Source organism: Marmota flaviventris, chromosome 3, assembly GCF_047511675.1.
Source record: "Marmota flaviventris isolate mMarFla1 chromosome 3, mMarFla1.hap1, whole genome shotgun sequence".
Classification (NCBI taxonomy): Eukaryota; Metazoa; Chordata; class Mammalia; order Rodentia; family Sciuridae; genus Marmota; species Marmota flaviventris.
Window position 1 is genome coordinate 52360666 of NC_092500.1, and position 19167 is coordinate 52379832.

At 41.3% G+C, this 19167-nt stretch overlaps 1 protein-coding gene across 1 annotated transcript in view; it reads left to right on the forward strand.

Annotated features, from left to right (window-relative positions):
- The window catches only part of Gns (glucosamine (N-acetyl)-6-sulfatase), a 35876-nt gene extending 20804 nt beyond the window's left edge, over positions 1-15072 (forward strand). Inside the window, exons 10-14 of the mRNA XM_027925664.2 lie at positions 5025-5126; positions 6609-6716; positions 8131-8241; positions 9594-9754; positions 12473-15072. Of these exons, the coding sequence (XP_027781465.1) occupies positions 5025-5126; positions 6609-6716; positions 8131-8241; positions 9594-9754; positions 12473-12551 (561 nt within the window). The 3' untranslated portion in view covers positions 12552-15072. The remainder of the gene's footprint in view (positions 1-5024; positions 5127-6608; positions 6717-8130; positions 8242-9593; positions 9755-12472) is intronic.
- Positions 15073-19167: the final 4095 nt, after the last annotated feature.

A 19167-nucleotide genomic window follows, 5' to 3' on the forward strand; every position in this document is an offset into this window, starting at 1 on the left:
AATGCTCTTGATGCTTTTCTGTTAAAATTCTCTCAAAGGGAAAATGGTTTTCATAAGTGGTGTCTGTGTTTTCTTCTGCTCTTAAGACCTACGTTTCTAAAGCCAGTCCACTTTCCACTACAGATTTCAGTTTCCTCTAAACAGGCCTCTCTTTCAAAGGAGATAGGCAAGTTGGGAAGGTTATTAACCTTAAGTGTTTTATTGAGGGCTGGGATTGTGGTTCAACTGTAGAGCGTTCACCCAGCATGCACAAGGCCCTGGGTTCGATCCTCAGCACCACATAAAAATAAATAAATAAAATAAAGGTATTGTGTCCAACTACAACTAAAAAACAAATATTTTAAAAAAATGTTTTATTGAGGTTGGCATTTGGAGTTAATTGAGACCATGCCAACACTATACATTTCTGAAAAGTGGGGTTTCTAGGCCCACATAAAGCCAGTGTGAGGAAGGAGGCCAAATAGAACAGGATGAAGTGTGTCAGCCAGCTGCCTGTGGAACAAACCGTTCCTTCTTTTCAAGTTAACAGTGCAATCAAATGTTAAAAATCAGAAACTTCACCTTCTCTAAACAATCTAAACGAAGCCTGAATCCTAGGAAAACATTTCAATAGTACATTTATTGGGTATTACACGTGTTTTATGTGAATCAACCCAGTTAAATTTCAGTCTTATTAGGATATGTATATGCACTATTATACCCATTCTACAGATGAAGAAACTGAGGTACAGAAGTTAATTGCTTTTCCTATGATCACACAGCTAAAAAAAGCAGAGTCCTGCATTTGAACTCAAGCGGTCTGGCTCCGGAGTCCATATTCTTAACAATTACACTATAGTTCAGTCAACAAGAATTTATTAAGTATCTTCATACTCTGCTGGCACAGTACCCTAGAAAAGCCTTGAATGCAGCAAGGAGCAGTGAGGGAGGATTTCTTATTAAATGCTGGTGTCAGGGAGGACCCTGGACTTTAGCGAGAGCAGTCAATGTACACCTCTGAGGCATTTGAGCAGAGGCAGGTTGAAAAGTATGCAGTCACACAAGTCTGTAGAAAGAGCATTCTGAGAACAGTTAATGTGACTGCACAGATGTCAGAATAAGCAAGGCTTGTTCAAGGGACAAAAGGAAGCATTTATACTGAACTGCTTTCACTTCCTAAGTGCACCATCTCTCTCACCTCCTGTCCTTGGTATGACTGACTGCTCCTGTCTGGAATGCCTACTTCAGAACCCCTTCACCTGACCAACTTCCCTGTCCTTCAGGACCTTGGTCTACCCCACCCCAGGAAGTCACTTCAGACTCCTGCCCTTGGATGACATGGTGCCCTTTCTGTGGGTTTCCAGATGGTCCCACACTTAACACTCCCCACTGAAATTGTCTTTTTCACTCAAGGATACCCTAGAGAAGAGGAACAATCCAAAGTGAGTACCCATCCCTTAACAAACACTGGGCAGTATCCACATTAGTTGCATGAATTTTGCTCGTCGTGTAGTAAGTAGCAGGACCAGAGCTGACAGTGAACTGTGCCTGTTCTCAGAATCCGAGTTTGTCACATTGCAGTGTTGACAGATGGAGTTGAAATGTGAAATGCCTCAATTCTCATCTAGCTGAGGAACGTCAGAGATATTGATCGTGTGTTGGCAGCAGTCATTTCAGTGCCACTTGTAACACATGAGTGACACAGGGTTGTGCACTGTGCATGACAAGCTGAGCCATCACAGCCTGACAGCCTAAGCAGCTCACATTTAGCTGACTGGTGTCTCGGCTGTTTGACAGCAAGAGCAGGTGGTGTGTGGATGCCAGAGGTTGGCTGAAGTTGTCTCCACTACTAGACATTAATCTAGTTCTAAATTTGGTGATAGTTCCTCAAAGGGGTTTTTAGAAAGGAGAAGGCTAGTAGGAGAGCTAAACTGAGAGCATGATCCAGGGGAACCTGAACTGAGAGTAAAGATTGCCCGTTGGCTTTAAGACTTTGAACAAAATAAGCCTCACTTTCCCCTAGTTGTGAAATTGGGAGGATATTGTATCTCTGTTATTGAGTGTAACGGGGTGATAACCTGGCACCTTCCTCATTAGCGATAAATCCAGCTAGCACACCCCAACATAATGGGGGAATCTCTGATTTCTCATGTTATAGGACCTTTCACCTTCTGGCATGCTTTGAGTCTTCTTTTTGGTCACTCTGTGTGAATTGTTGAACATCAGAGCTTCAGTTTCTGTCGGGCAAACTGGATGTGTCCTCCTGAGATCGCATCACCTTGTTCTTTTCAGTAATTAAAAATGCTTTCATTCTTTTAGAGTTGAGATATCAACACATGATATCCCTGGATTTCGTGCTGCAGGGGTTTCTAGAGGGCTTCTGTTTGATGAGACTGTCTATGTATTTGAATCCTAAGAACCCCAAATAAACTGAGAGATTATGATATGAAATAATTTATTTTGGTGTTGGAAAAGCTTTTTATGTTCTGATCTATAAATGAGTGTTTTTAAATTTATACTTAAAGACCATGTGATAAAAGCAATATCATTCTAGAAACTTGGAACCCTAATGTTTCAAGAGTCATTACCATGGTGGTCCATCAAATCTGTTCTAATACTTGGTTGTTTAAAATTAGAGGTAGGGTGTGGAGATGTGGCTCAAGCGGTAGCGCGCCCGCCTGGCATGCGTGCGGCCCGGGTTCGATCCTCAGCACCACATACAAACAAAGATGTTGTGTCTGCCGAAAACTAAAAAATAAATAAAATTCTCTCTCTCTCTCTCTCTCTCTCTCTCTCTCTCTCTCTCTCTCTGTCTCTCTTTTAAAAAAAATTAGAGGTAGGTATAATTTTCTCTGGAATTCTTTACTGGTACTTGATGCTCCTTCTACCAACATAGTATGCACACCTTGAAACCATCTCTGCTTCTTAGACAAAATTCTAGAATAGTAGAACATTTATTCTCTATATTTAGGCAAGAAAAAAGTGTCCTCTGAGATAACATGTTTGTGAAACTCGTGCCAAATCTTACTGATCCCTGATTTATACTAGAACTTACAGGTCTTTCTCTCCATTGAGCAAAATACCAGTAGAAAATGTCTCCCATCATACAGCTGCTGGCTCTTGAGGCAATTTTTGACCAGTCTTACACAAACACCATTTTATATTTCTGTGGATGGGGTGACATTTTTTTTCTCCCCTAGTGGTACTGGGGATTGAACCCAGGGCTTAGCACATGCTACCATAGAGCTACTGGGGAGTCCTCCCCCCCGCCCCCGAGTGGGACTCACTAAGTTACTAAGGCTAGCCTCAAACTTGACATTATCCTGCCTCAGTCTCCCAAAAGGCTGGGATTACAGGTGTGTGCCGCCACCACCCCTGGCTCTGTCTGTGGGTTTTATTATTTTGGTGATTACCCTTTTCCTTATAAAACTGCCTTGGACATGTTAGTAGTGTCTCTGGAATTGGCTTCACTTATTCATTCTGTGACTCTCTGGAGATCAGGTCTCCATTTGTTTCTCTCCTGCTGTGATCTCCCCAATATTTACACCCAGACTTACTGGCTGGGTTCCAACCTGCTCAGTTTGCCTCAGGGACTTAGACTAGGAAAATTATCTGTAACAGTGGGTCTTATGCAATCCCTGGAGACTAACTCTCTGAGGTTTTTTTTTTTCCTCAGTGACATATGGATTACCTCTCCTGAATTGTCTCTACTGAATGGTAATTTCTGACAGGTGCAGAAAGCTAATTGATTCAGAGCCAGGATATGTATCCCTTGCCTTCTGAGAGCCATCCTGGCTGAGAGGAAACCTGACCCCTGAAGAACAATGTTCTGAAGATGTTTTCTTGCCTTTCATCATACTTTCAGTTTTGTTTTCACATTTAAAGTGGAAGGATTTCTTTTTTTTTTTTTTTTGATCTCCCTGTTCTTTCCTTCTCAATAATTTCAAAAACATTTCTTTTTAGCAAGATAGTTCTCCCAGTTAAAACTGTTATCTTTGTTCTTATATTTTATTTCTCCATCTGTAAAATGGGGGAAGTACTACATACTGAGATTGTGGGAAGGAATAAATAAGAATAAAGGTTAAACATCTGGCACAGACTAGGTGCTCACTAAGCATTAGTTCCCCCCTCCTTGCCCCTGCTTTGCTTCCTGGGTTGTCCTTGCTATCCTAAGGCTTTTCCCAGCCTGTGACCAGGTGACCTCTAGGCCTCTAAGTAGGTTCTGAATAGGCTTGGTTTGAAACAAATGTAGAATCTCATTATATTCCTTATATTCCTTACCTGTTGAAATAGTAATTTTTAAATATATTGGTTAAATATGTACACAATGAATTTTGTCTATTTCATTTAAAGGCAGTTATTTTAAATATATGGTCTCTACTGTATCTATATTGGAACATGCTGGTTTAGGTCCTGTAGAAGCATTGTAAACAGAAGAAAAATACTCCTAATAAGGAAAGGTATAAATGCAAGACATTGGTCTTTAATTTCTAGAATATTTTAAAACATCTATTTTATGCTGTGTGAGGAAACTTTCGTTGATACATTGTTGGGAGTAATTTCCTGAAGCCTTCAAAGCCTATGTTTTAGCAATGTTGCCAACTTTGAAAAACTATAAAATGGGCTAATAATTCTCAATGGTGGCAAGCATTCGACCTTTGAGATATTTAAAAATGTGAAGTCCAATTTGGTGAACCAATCTGAATAATCAAGTTGGAAAACACTTTTTTTTAAATCATTAGCCCAAGACTCATGACTCATAACAAGGCAATTTCAAAGGAATTTTAAATGTTTTGATCAATTAGAGTCTGGGTGAAATAGATTTATAATTTCTCAGAAGCATGTATTACAACCCTCATAAGGGCTTTGTGTTTTGTTAATTTGAATATATGAAATTGTAAGATCAAAGAAACAATGGTCTGTACAAAAGTTAAGAGTGAGTAGTAGTTGTCTCAGGTGGGTTGTCAGGAGAGAGCCTTAATATAGATAGAAAAGGAAGACAGGACCAATTGCATACTAGACTGTTGTTTTTCTTGTTTTTACAGATGCTCGTTGCCAACATTGACTTGGGTCCTACTATTTTGGACATTGCTGGCTACAACCTAAATAAGACACAGATGGATGGGATGTCCTTATTGCCCATCTTGGTAAGTATAAAGCCCTAACTCAATCGTGAGCCAAAACCAAACTAAATTCAAGGTTATATAAAGACTTAAGCTAAATCTCAAAGCTGTTGCATTTGCAAGGACAGAGAATGGGATTTTTCTGATCTCATAGTGCAAGTTTTCTAAAGGAAAAGGCTGACTGGACCACATGTAAACGTTAGCATACTCTTATCTTCCCTTTCCCAGCTCTCTCAAAAGCCACCATAAACAAAGTTAAAATAGGTGACAAATTGAAAAAGTATTTGCAATGTATATTTGGTCTTACTGTGCAATTTATTTGTTAATGAGGTGAATCATTAATAGCTTAATTTGTATATCATACAATTCACTCATCTAAAGGGTACAGTTCAGTAGTTTTCGGTATATTCATGGAGTTGTACAGCCATCTCCATAATCTAATTTTGGAATATTTTTATCATCCCAGAAAGAAACCCCCAAATACATTAATAGTCATTCCTCCATTGTATATATCTATACTGGACATGTCTCATAGAATCATATAATATGTGGCTTCTTGTGAGCATATTTTCAAGGATCATCTGCACTGTATGATCCTTTTATTTCTAATATTCCATTGTATGAATATACTATTCCCCCCACTTGGCAAATGTACCACCTTTTACTTATCCATTTTTCAGAGACATTTAGACTGTACTTTTCCATTTGGGGGCTATTTTAAATAATACTGTTACGAACAATTTGTATACAAGATTTTGTGTGGACCCATGTTTTCATTTCTGGGTAATTCTGTAGAAGTAGAAATTCCTGGGTCATTTGGTAACTATGTCTAACTCTTTGAGGCACTTACCAGACTTTACCAAAGGTGCACATCGTTCTACATATATTTTCACAAGCAGTGTCTGAGGGTTCCAATTTCTCTACATCCTCACCAGCACTTGTGTTTTTTATTGAAGTGGATGTAAAGTGGTATCTCATTGTGGGTTTGATTTGCATTTCAGTTTTTCTGCTTCCACCCTGTGTGCTTTGGAAGCAAAACTTGCTCTTGTTCTAGCTGCTGCTTTCCTTCCACACCAATAATGTGCTGTGCAAAGGAGTTAATGTATGTGTTGTAGCTTTATTCTAAGGAACTCTGAACTTTACTCTAGTTCCAAGCATACCAGCCCTGTTTGTTTGTTTCTTGTGTTTGTATTAGGTTGTGAGTACCTTGGTATAAGCTTAGAACAGTTCTTACATGGAGTTATTGACGATGATCTGGACTTTGAGCAACTTGCACTGGACTTGATTCTAGCTTAGCTACTTTGTTGGTTTCTATTCCTGACCTGCTTCACAGTAGTAGTCTCGGAAAGAGACTATTCAAAGCATTTGACTGTCAGTCCTTTTAGTTACTGAATGAGCAGTCCAATTAGTTTTGACTCTCGAGTCCTTTTTGGCAGTAGTGTAAAAACTGTGTTCTTTATCATAGTCTGTATGCCTCACGGAAAGCACCTCTGCTCTTTTTTCTAGAGAGGTACCAGTAATTTGACCTGGCGGTCAGATGTCTTGGTAGAATATCAAGGAGAAGGTCAGAATGTCACGGACCCAACATGTCCTTCCCTGAGTCCCGGAGTATCTGTGAGTAGTAAATTGTGTTGGCCTCGACAACTTTCTCACAGTGCAGCAAGGTTCTTGCTTAGGGGTACAAGTATGGGAAACCTTCATATGAATGCTACTCCCTGGTCACCCGACTGTGGGAAATTTGTAGGTTGACAAAGGTAAATCTGGTAATCCTGAAATTGATGCTGCCAACCTATCACCAGAATGTGCACTTTGAATTCTTCTACTCTGTGCAACAAATGCATGTATCTGCCCTATTTTCTGACAGTACCCTTTCATTGTTTTCCTGCCCCTCTAAATAGCAATATATAATCAGTTACTTCTGACAAGTGGGGTTCTCCCCTGTAAATATGCCATCATGAGTGTTTTTCACTGGTGACAGCCAAACAGGTCATAAAGGTAACTGATAGATGTGCTGGAGAATGGGAACTAGGCTTCCATTTGGAGTTGGCTCTCCTGACGCCAAGTTTGGGACACAGTAAAGGGCTAACAACAAGTAGAATGACAGAGTCTGTGGAATACATGAAGTAAGCCACAGGAGGGCTGGGGCTCAGGCTCAATGGCAGGGTGCTCACCTAGCACATGTGAGGCACTGGGTTTGATCATCAGCACCACATAAATGAGATAAAGGTATTGTGTCCGTCTACAACTAAAAACTGAATATTTTTTAAAAGCCAGTTACGTCACATTTTGGTGACAAGAATGCTCATAAATGATTTACCTGCAAATATTGCCACAAAGTTCATTTTAGCTACTACTTCTCTATAGGATAGTAGTCCTTTGAAGTGACTGTTGGGTGTTTCTTCTCCTTGCCAACCTGTACATTTAACAGGTGCTTATTACAACTAATTCTTATCAGGAGGTTACCAGACAAGAGATGGCAGCAGTCTACAGATGGTACAAACACAGATTTTTTTTTTTTTTAAGAGAGAATTTTTTTAATATTTATTTTTTAGTTTTCGGTGGACACAACATCTTTATTTTATTTTTATGTGGTGCTGAGGATCGAACCCAGCGCCGCGCGCATGCCAGGCAAGCACGTTACCGCTTGAGCCACGTCCCCAGCCCCAACACAATTCTTTAAGTCAGCCATTAGTAAGGAACAGAGCCTTGCATCTGTTTTTTGGGTTTTTTTTTTTTTAATATTTAATTTTAGTTGTAGTTGGACACAGTACTTTTATTTTATTTAATTTTATGTGGTCTGAGGATCAAACCCAGGGTCTTGCAAGTGCTAGGCAAGCGCTCTACCACTGAGCCACAACCCCAGCCCTTTGCATTTGTTTTTTTACTTATTGGAGTCTCTGCAGAAGGTTTCTTCATTTCTACCAAATTCCATGTCTGGCTTTAGCTAACTGAGTTGTTCCTGTAGGCAACTAGGTTGTTGTTACCATGGAAGAACGCTCTTCATTTAACTTCTTAAATATTCCTACAGCAATGCTTCCCAGACTGTGTTTGTGAAGATGCTTATAACAACACCTATGCTTGTGTAAGGACAATGTCAGCATTATGGAATTTACAGTACTGCGAGTTTGATGACCAAGAGGTAAGAGGGGCTTCACCTATACCTCCCCCAACCTTTGTCTATTGCTAGTGCTTTATTGGTTGGGCGTGGTGGCAAAAGAGTAATTCCAAGCGTGCCTTCTAGGGAAGATGTGTTTCTTAGCACTACATAAATGAAAGGAAGGTATTTCACTTAGTGTGTCCTTCAGTTAAGAAAAATTCCACACAGCCATGTTTTGCTTGTCACTGTGATCTTTCTAAATGGGTTTTCTCCACTCACACCACCCCTCAGACACAGTTCACTTTTTTAGAATGATTCACACCTGGTCCCTTCTTAAAAAGTAGTTGGGGCAAAAGTGAAGCACTTCAACTTCTATGGCCGTGAGAGGCATTAGCCTTTCCTAGAAAGTTGATAGCAACTGATATATTCAAAAACTCCTGTTCCCACCACAGCACAGTCCAGTGCTCATCAAATAGAGTTGGTACAAAGGCCCAAGAGCTCTGTCCTTGGAAGAAGTGAGTTTTTTGGCCAGCCTGAAGAATCACATGGGCTGCGGTCCCTGTGAGCGCATTCTGCTTATTAGCGCACATACCCCTGCTGCGTCTGGTACTCCACAGAGTAGTGGTTCCTCTGTTTCTCAGAAATTGTGCTTGCTGCTCCACGTGGAGCTCAGAAGCATGGTGGACAACAAGGGTGTCCCTCAAACTCAGTTTCTGTTCCTCCCTTCCCAACAGTGTTCATCAAGTTTTGATAATTATAAATGATAGTCTGAGGATAGCTACTGGAAGCTGTTGTAGGCAACCTATCATTTGACTCCAATTTGGAGAACAGCATACAGGTTAGAGGGGGAAGTACTAATCCTACAGTTATGTCTAATGTTGGAAATAACGAGTATTGTATCTTTCCCCAATTGGTGTTATAAATGGGGAAACTTGAATAGCTTAAATTGAGGCACTTTTCATACCCATTCTTATTTGAATCTCAAAATTCTAAGGCAGAAGTAAGCCTTCCAATATTAACTCTCACTCCTGTAGTTTCATTATGAAGTCTTATTTCGGAGGGCCTGCCATTGAGGACCCTGCCTGCTGTTCTTCAATTATCTAGAGTAATTGGTTTCCTCTTACTGCCCTATCCTGACTGCCTGAAGGCGTCGGGGTGCAGGTGGTCCCTTTCCAGCTCAAGCTATAGACTCAAAGCCATGGACACCCAGCACAGATGCACCATTGTCATAAGTACACAGTTAGGCTCCTTAAGGATCTTGAGGCCAGATGTTGTTATACTGGGTATTGGGTTTTTTTCTATGTCCTCCCTTCCCTTTTAGAAATAATTCATGTTTGGAATATTTCCTTGATTATAACCCTTTTTTATTTCCACCATCCTTTCATTTCATCCAGGTGTTTGTAGAAGTCTATAATCTGACTGCAGATCCAGACCAAATCACTAACATTGCTAAAAGTATAGACCCAGAGCTTCTAGGAAAGATGAACTATCGATTGATGATGTTACAGTCCTGTTCTGGGCCAACCTGTCGCACTCCAGGGGTTTTTGACCCCGGGTAAGTTTCCCCTGTCTTCACTTTGCCGAGTTGTCTCTAGTGGTCATGCTGTTATAGAAGATAGGAAGTCCTATGGGTCCTTTCTGCATTGACCACAAGCCTTTCTGTTGGAGAGGGAATACTATCTTCATATTGCCTCACCCTGTTGTGCTGGGAAAATAAGCTGTTTGAGACACTTTGGCTCTCCACTGCCCTGGGTGCATGGACACCCTTCTCTTGCCCCAGGCTCTTCCTTTTGCCCTGCTGCTGTGATTCTTGTCATGGTACCACTTGGTTGTACTCGTGGCAAGTAGGGCTTAAGTAAGCTCTGACCCAGTGCTGTCCTGTTCCTAGGCTTTCCCAGAGTGTATGCCTTCATCACTTTTCTCAGAAACCCCAACTATAGTAACTTGAATGTTATATTTTAAGCATGCGAAGATAGGTTTAAACCAAATATTGAAATGTAAGTCCATTTCCAAAAATGAATACAAAGATGATTTTCACCTGCCCAGATATGTTGTTCTTCCTCTCCTGTTACACAGTGCCTAGTCAATAGGACACAAGGCATCAAACACCAGGCATTTAAGCTGCCTCTGACAAGAAGGATTCACTTTATGCTTAAAGGGTATGAAGTTTAAAAACTGTAACCAGGAATGGATTATTTCAGTTCTTACACCCTTGATTGTAAGACAGCAGCGAGGTCCTAAGTTGATGGAAAACTGTAACTATTTAGCCATCTTCATATCAAATTTTATTTTCAGTCCAAATGAGAAGAATGTATGTCAATGATTAGAGAAACTGGATTATAAACTGTTTATTAAATAAATATATCTAAGTATTGCATATATAGCCAAAGAGACAGATTCTAGCACACTAAAACTAGATAACAGGGCTGGGGGTGGGGAAGTAGCTCAGTGTCAGAGCACTTACCTAGCATGTACGTGGCACTGGGTTAGGTCCCCAGCATCACAAAAAAAACCAACAGAAACCTAGATAACAGTGTATACCAGTGTCAAAACCAAATTGTGTTCCATAAATGTGTATAATTATGAGTTGATCAAATTTTTTCAAATACAACAATTCAAAATAAGAATGAGTTTTAGAAAGCTAGATGACAATATAAAGAAATTATATTTATCAGTTTATCATTTGCACTAAATTACTTCTTAAATATAGATACCTATTAGTGTAATGATTGGCCAAGTATTTTGCCCTCCCAGCTTTGGTTGTGGGTCTTTTTTAACTTTTATTAGTTGTTGATGGACCTTGATTTGTTTGTTTATTTGTGGTGCTGAGAATTGAACCCAGTGCCTCATACATGCCAGGCAAGCACTCCACCACTAAGCCACAACCCCAGCCCCCAGCTTTGGTCTTCTGAAATGGGAAGTTCAGTCTCTGAAAAGCACAGGGCTTTGGGGTGGCTTGTGTTGATTTTGCAATTTCCAACGGTTATTTAGGTCACAGTATATCAAACTAGATGCCAATGAGTCCCTGACCACTTGGCTGCTAGAATGTAGACCTTCCATGTCCACATCCGATAGGCCAGTGCAAGGCAGATGTGGGAGCTACCTTCTTTCTTCTGATTATCTGTTTAACTATAACCAATTGTCTTACTTACATTGTTGAAGTTTGTGATTTAAGTTTTAGATGCTGATTTTGCCGAGCTGCTGTTTGCCTGAGCTGTCTTAAACTCCACTGATTTTCTGTTTTAAATTCATTAGCCCTGATTACTATTTCCTACTAAATACTAAAGCTGAATGGTTGGTATGTGGCCTGCAGTCCCCCCCAAAATATATTATCTGACCCTTTACAAATGTGTTGACCAACCACTTCTCTAAAATAATTTATCCTACAAGATAGGAAGTAAGAGTTGAGTACAATATTACTTCCAGCCTGCACACCTAAAATCTTCCTGGCCAGTGCATATTCTTTATTCAGCATTCATTCTACCTTTCCCCTGGAGTGGTAAAATTGTTTTTTGTTTTTTGTGTGTGCCATACATTTGGCGTGAATTCTATTTTTTTGGGGGGGTGGGGGTGGGCAGAGCTCATGTAAATTGTGAGCCAGATTCAAACACGTCTCAGCTGCACACTTGTGCTCTTCTGTGTCTGTATGTCTTAACTATCAAACAGGAGAGGGCTCTGAAACTGCCAGCAAAGCTTTCAGCCAGGGTTAGGCTCTTCTCTTCCATCTGGCTGCTTTATACCTCAGGGATCACCCCTCCTCCCTCAAGGAAAAAAAAAAAACTTGTTACCTTCTGGTACCATTTAAGATTAACCTTCTGCTTTTTCTCCCCTCAATTTATACTATATGATTTTAGGCTTGCTGGCTTGGGATGGGAAGTTTTTGTGGTGCTGGGGATTGAACACAGTCTCACACATGGTAGGCAAGTGGTCTACCACTGAGCAACATCCCTAGCTCTTCTTAAAAATTTTTGAGATGTAGTCTAAGTCATTGAGGCTGGCCTCAAACTTGTGATCTTCCTGCCTCAGCCTCCAAGTACCTGAAATTATAGGTGTGCACCACTGCACTCAGCAGAAGTGGGTTTTTGTTTACCATGAAATGTTCTTAACTATTAAGTCCTCGTATCTTTTACTACAGACTTTCTCATGAGAGTCCCTTCTGGTGATTTTGTTTTCTTTTACATCCCTTCCTGCTAACCTTTCTGATGAATAACATTCTGAGGAAATAGTGTTTAGCTAAAAGCTCATGCAACGATTCTTCTTTTATCATCCCCAGATACAGGTTTGACCCTCGTCTCATGTTCAGCAATCATGGCAGTGTCAGGATGCGAAGGTTCTCAAAACATCCTCTTTAGCGACCATGCCCAGCCTCAAGTGGGATCCCTTCACGACTCCTCCTGATGAAGTGACTGTAGTAGGTGTCTGTAGCTCATCTTTGAGACCATGCCTGGAAAAGCTCTGGACTGGTTTTAAGTCCTATTTGAAAAGCAACCCAATCAGCTGACTTCCTCGTGCAATGTGTTAAACTGTGAATTCTGCCCCATAGGTCAGGGAGTGGCTACCCTTGTCTCTTTCCTCAGATGATAACGAACACTCCTGAAGTCTTTGTTCTCACCATGTCCTTTCTGTCCTGGGGCCACAGTTCTTGATTATCCCCATGTGGTCAGAGTCTGAATGTGTAAATCCATTCAGATAGGGAAAAAGTATGAAAACCTTTTGGTTTATGAGTTGATCTAAATTCAAAGGACCTGCACACACTTCAGACTGAGCACCTCACTATCAAAAATACTAACATCACATGGCTTGAAGAATAACCCTCAGCTGAATCATCAGATCATAGAACAGGTACCATTGTTTTAAAATAAGTAGATAATGTTGTTTATAAAATCCATCACAGTGTGATAAGGTGGCAAATTTAAAACATGTCAACCAAGCTGTTTCTTTGGAATTCTGGGTTAGTGCTACATTGAGTGAGATAGGGCAGTAAGCTGTGGTAAAGGCTAATTCCAGGTTGCTCTTGAAGGTGACAGCCACCTGCTTTCCAGTGGCTAACCATGTGGAGTGCCAGTCAGCACTAGCAGTATTGAGGAAATGTCTCTTGAGACTTCCGCCTCTAAACTGTCAAGGTACACAGTTGGGGAAGGTTGTGTTTCTGAGGGCCTTCTGTAGACCAGGCTCTTGGGTCAACAGGTTGAAGGGCCAAACTTGGGAGGAAGCAAGTGCCTGTCCCACAGGGAACCTAACTTATCAGTGCCACATATGAAGTTGTTTGGACTCTATTTTGCTGTCATTATTTTCTGTCATTTGTTTTAAGATGTAAAAATGCCCTGTAGTTGATGCAAATTAAAGTAGCATCAACTGCTTTATCCTATCTTCTTCTCTTTCAGATAGGTTCTTCCTGAGTTTCTGGAATCTTTTATTACTTATCAAAATCAGATTTTTAGGTTTCACTGCTTAGAACACACATGTTTTGTTTCTTGGCTTGAAAACCAGTTCCGTTTCTAATGTTTTCTTCAAGAAGGCTGATTATAGGTGGGACAGCAAGGAAGGAAGAGCTGTGGTTTATAACCTGTTCAACTCAGGCAATAAGTGATTTTAGCTTTATTTAAGGCCTGTCGAGCTTTAAGCACTTCTTAAGACATGGCCGTAGTTAACTTTTCTATCGGAACTCCAGATAGCCATGTTGGGTTAGTAGCCATTGGATTTTTTCTTTTACCTCACGTGACCCCAGCAACTGTGGTGGTACCTAGAGGTGAATAGGCCGATGAAATGAACACCTCTGCTGTGAATGCTTTAGAGAAAATTTTAAAAATAAGTGTAACTAAAAGCAACTATAATGTTGAATGTGGGTATTGACTTTATTCTCCACTTTGATTCTTATTCGTCAACTTTGACATTAGTGAAAGTTGACCATAGTTATTCCCAAATAAAAAGAAACCAACTCTTACCAGGTCTTGGACTGTGATGTCATATTATTCAGTTTATGATGCTGGTTCCTGAAAGCAGGTGGAGTCTTAAGAGTGACACGAGTCAGCTGCCAGCAGCCTCTCTGCCACACTGCTCTTGCGTCCAGCTGATGTCTGGGTGTGAGATGTGGTAAGGCCTTCCGTGTACCTCTTTTAGTTTGGGGATCTTTCCTAGCTAACCTTAAAATAGACCTCAGTTTCTAGCCTAACGGACTGCAGGGCACACTGCTGTTTTCAGAATGTTTTTGTACAAGGGACCCACTTGCAAGAGGCTTTCCTTGTTCTTAACTGTACTGATTTGGATTTTGATTATTTTCCCTTTTAAGGTCAGGTTCATGTCTATTGGTACCCTGCAGAGTAGAGGACTGTAAAACCACTGGGAATGAATAGAGGCCTTTGGAATGAAGAGATTTTTGCCTTACAACATTTCCTATTATAAAGTTCTCCCTCATATAATTTCAAAGCAGGGAATACATTGAGTATCTTTGAATTGACAAACGGTGCTTTTGCAAACATATTTTAATTGACGACACTAGGGTTTTTGTACAAAATAGTAATGATAGCCATAGAAGTTACACCTTAATCTGTGAGAAATGTTCTTAAATTTATTTTTAAGTATTAAGGATTAGTGCTTTTCAAATGAAATCTAACTTGTCCCAGGATCCTTAAGAGAAAGCAGAGGGGACTTCAACTGATCCACCAATGGAATTAGATGGGTATATTTAGGTTCTTTAGATTTACTACTTTGTTCCCACTGAATTTTTGTAAACTCCCTATGTTTGCATCATCTGTTCCTGGAGGTTACTCGGCCCTGGCTCTCTGTCATCAGTCATTTCACTTAGAAAGTGCCCTTCGAAGGACCCTGTTCACTGCTGCACTTTTCAACAAATTAAAATTTATTTCTGTTCTAGTGGGACTGTGTCCTTTGTTTTAGTCCACAAGTAGTAATTGACAAGCTACTTTTATTCTTGATGCTGTTTGTTTTAACCACTTTCCTAATAGCAAAAAATGGGACATTTCCTCAACAGATTATAGTCTCTGCCTGGATAGCTCTTATGCACCTGATTTCCTAGTGATTGACAAGCCTGAATGAAGCACTACGTAGCCATGGAGAAAATCTTTCCTGATCATTTACAACTTTGGAGGGGTTAAAAAAATAATCTAGGCTAGCTTTCAGGTAGGTAGATGATGCTCATCTTCAGAGGTACTTTGCCTTGTCTGCAGACTTGTGGCCCACTGTCCTAATGAATGACTTCAAGGGATCAACAACCTTTTTCTTAAAGGGAGAGACAGGTGATACTTTAGGCTTGCAGGCCATGTGTGTCTGTCACATGTCTCGTCTAGGGCACAGATGTAGCCCTAGACGATACATAAATGTGTGTGTTCCAATAAAACTGTAGAAACAACCCCAGACCCAGCACCCAGCAGGTTGCCTCATCCCAGCAATTCTAAAGACCAAGTAGAAAATAAGATGTTAAGAGTACACCCAGAGAGTTGCTAGATTACCAGAAAAACAGGTGACTTGAGCATATCACAATGTCAGAGTTAGAAGGGTCTGGGATTTGATTTTTTAAATGTGGTGCTGAGGATCTAACCCAGTGAGTGCCTCACAGGTGCTAGGTGAGCACTCTACCACTGGGCCACAACCCCAGCCCCTATGATTTGATTTTGATCCTTACAAGCTAACCAGTTAGTCTGTTGTTTCACGGATGCTGGTGTTGGAAGTCAACCTAGGCGTCTCATAGAGACAAAGGACTCATCAGCATGAGCCTGTCAGTTCACTCTTGTCCCTAAGCCCATGGGTGTGATGCAAAGGGCCCACCTTGTGAATACCTGCACAGCACTGGGTTTTGTTACAGAAAAGGAACACTGAGCTTGGAAAACCTGTTCTCCAACATGCCTGTTCTTTGCCCCAAAAGACCACCACCACTTCATCCTCAAAGCTGCTCACTGCAATCACAATTGTGAATAAAAAGCAATTCCGACCTTACGATCTTTTGCATACCCCCAGCAACAGTACTTGGGCCCCACAGTAAATCATCTCTCCCAACAACTCCCAGCTGTTAATAGCAGGGGCTCACCTAGCTGGATGTTGCCCCTTCCCTGTCGACAAATCAAGCTAACAGTAGCTCTAGGAAATAAATACTTAGATGTGATTTTTCCCCCCACCCTGGACTTAAGTCTTAGCCTTAAGGCTAAGAAAATCTAATGAAGAATGAGCACTGACCTATTAGATTCCAAGACAGGAGAAATTAAAACTTAAAGCAATTAAGAAGAAAAACATAAGGTTGAACGGCCAGGTAAGACTTGTTTTTGAGAGCTACCCACTCTGACCTTTGTCTAAATACTGGAGAAAAGGTGAAGAGCCTTTAATCAGTAACCAAGTAGTAAAACAAGTTGGCATAAGGCACTCATAAAATTGCTAAATTACCACCATAAAAATAGGAAATTTAGTTAACATCTTAATGTAAAGCCATCAGCAAGGAGAATGTTCACACACATTAAAATGAGGACAAGCACAGACTACTAGACCATCTTTTTTTTTTTTTTAATTTTTTTAATATTTATTTTTTAGTTTTCGGCGGACACGACATCTTTGTATGTGGTGCTGAGGATCGAACCCGGGCCGCACGCATGCCAGGCGAGCGTGCTACCGCTTGAGCCACATCCCCAGCCCCACTAGACCATCTTTCTAACCCACCTATTCACACTGACACTGTACCTGCCCCATAGCACCAAGCTCCCTACAGACTTGGTTACATCTCTCTGCCACCTGTGGATTTAAAGGGCTGGTCATGTGCATACACTGAAATCTGTTGAAGCAACAGCCAACAAGCAGAACCCAAAGGACGTAAGCACTGTCCAAGACCTCTACTGCTGGCCTAGCAATCACTACATAAAATGAGATTCACCTGTGGGATATGGGCGCTAAATCCTGGAGTACCACAGAGTAGGGAGAGGACAGTTTTCAATCTTAGTTTTTAAGTGGAAGATTCATGACCACCTGCCTGTGAAACCTGATATCCACACATGTCCTCTTGGCCTGCAGCTCTGCTGGTGAAAGGTCCTCAGAGGATGGAGGTATAAAAGGTGCTTCTAATTACCATCTTTTGGTAATTAAAACATCCAGGGAATGGGGTTTTTCTCCTCAGCTTAATATAACCAAGCTTAGAAAGCTAAATAGCATAAGGATTTCAAGATCTGGCTTCCGATTTGTTTCTGGTACTGAAGATTGAATCCAGAGTCTCACACGTGCTGTGCATACACTGTACGACACAGCTACACCTCCAGCCCCAAGTCCATCTTTCTCTTAAAATCCAGTTTCTCCATTGTCTATGAAAGAATTATCCATCCCTTCCTCATCATATATGAGAGCCTACTTTGCCTAGTAGTGAGCTTCATTATGTAAGGGAATTTTTTTATTCCTCCATGACATTAATGCCTGTCCTTAAGGGAAATGACACTATCAGACTAAGAAGTGCCCCAACCATTCAAGTGGCTTCCTGTCCCACTTCACAGCATTGCTGGTGGAAAAGAAATAGAGGGTTCTTCACACCCCATTTATTTCCAGCATGGCTGCAGTAGCCAGCTTCCAGGACAGCTCCTAACGATCCTCTGTGGTCCCACAATGCATGAAGGTTGGTCATATCACCAATAGAATAGGGCACATGATAGTATGTGACTTCTGAGAATAGGTCATAAAAGATGTGGCCACTTCTGCCTTGCTGTCTCTCCTATTACTTTGGGGGAAAAAAACACCACCATATTAGGACCTCAGCCCAATGCTGAGGTCCACCTGGTGAGGATCTGAAGCTGTCTGTAAAAGACCAGCCCCAATTTGCCAGCCTCCTGAGTGAGTAAGCCATCTTGGAAGCAGATTTTTTTTGTTTGTGGTGCTGGGGATTGAACCCAGGGCCTTGTGCATGCATGTGAGGCAATCATTCTACCAATTGAGCTATATCCCCAGCCCAGAAGCAGGTTTTCTAGCCCTAGGCAACATCTTAACTGCAATTTCAGGAGAAACCCCCAAGCAAGGACCATCCAGGTAAACTTCTCCCAAACTCTTACCCTACAGATTATAATAATATAATCAATATTTAATGTTGTTTTAAGTTGATTTGGCTAGTTTATTACACAGGAATGTATGCCTACTACAGTGACCAAAGCTGTTTACCAAGAGAGAAACTGGATCAGGGCTTTTGCCAGAGCCCATCCAATTACAGGTACCTGGAACAGACAAAGAAGGGGCAAAGTCTTATGTGCACTACTACATACCCAAAGACTATAAATAATCACTCATTCCAGCTATTGTTACTAAAACCAAGCAGAAGCATCTTTGTTGGAATGGTTGCTAAAATGTCCTCAGCAGATGTTGGAAAATATTTTAATGGCTGGCAGGCTCCAGTCACAAACACGCATCTCCAGTGGGTCTCTAGAACTCCTAAGAGCCAGTGCAGGGGAGAGCAGCAGCCCCTTAGCAGCTGCAGCATACCAGGATTCTTCCTTGATTTCCAAGCCACCTGTTGTCACTATCCTCGTGCCTCCTCCTAACACAGGAAAGGCAGCTCAGATGCAAAAGCCAAGTAGCTACTTTGCTCCCCAGCCCTGGTCTCTCCCAGCATCTTCCAGATAAGGTAAGCAGCCACCTTACGATGCCTGAAATCAAGACAACTTGGATGCATTCTACTGGTCTGGAATGAGTGATTACTAGTTCTGAGGAAAGCCTTCAGCCTTTGACAACTCTCCTGGATGCCCCCACAGAGAATGAAGCTCACTGTGCCACATCTGGTTCTCCACCTAGCAGGGGGAAACAAAAACTCTGGTCCCCAGTCTCCTTCCTATAATGCCATGCAAGGCCCTGCCTGAGTTCAGCCAAAGGCGAGCACTGCAGGAGAGGCAGGAAGCTGCAGCCTAGGGTCTGTCTGGAGAGGAGTCCTTTCCTGGCTCCAAGTTGTCCAAGTGGCCATTTCCAGACCTGTCTGTGAAACTTGACTCCCACAAACTT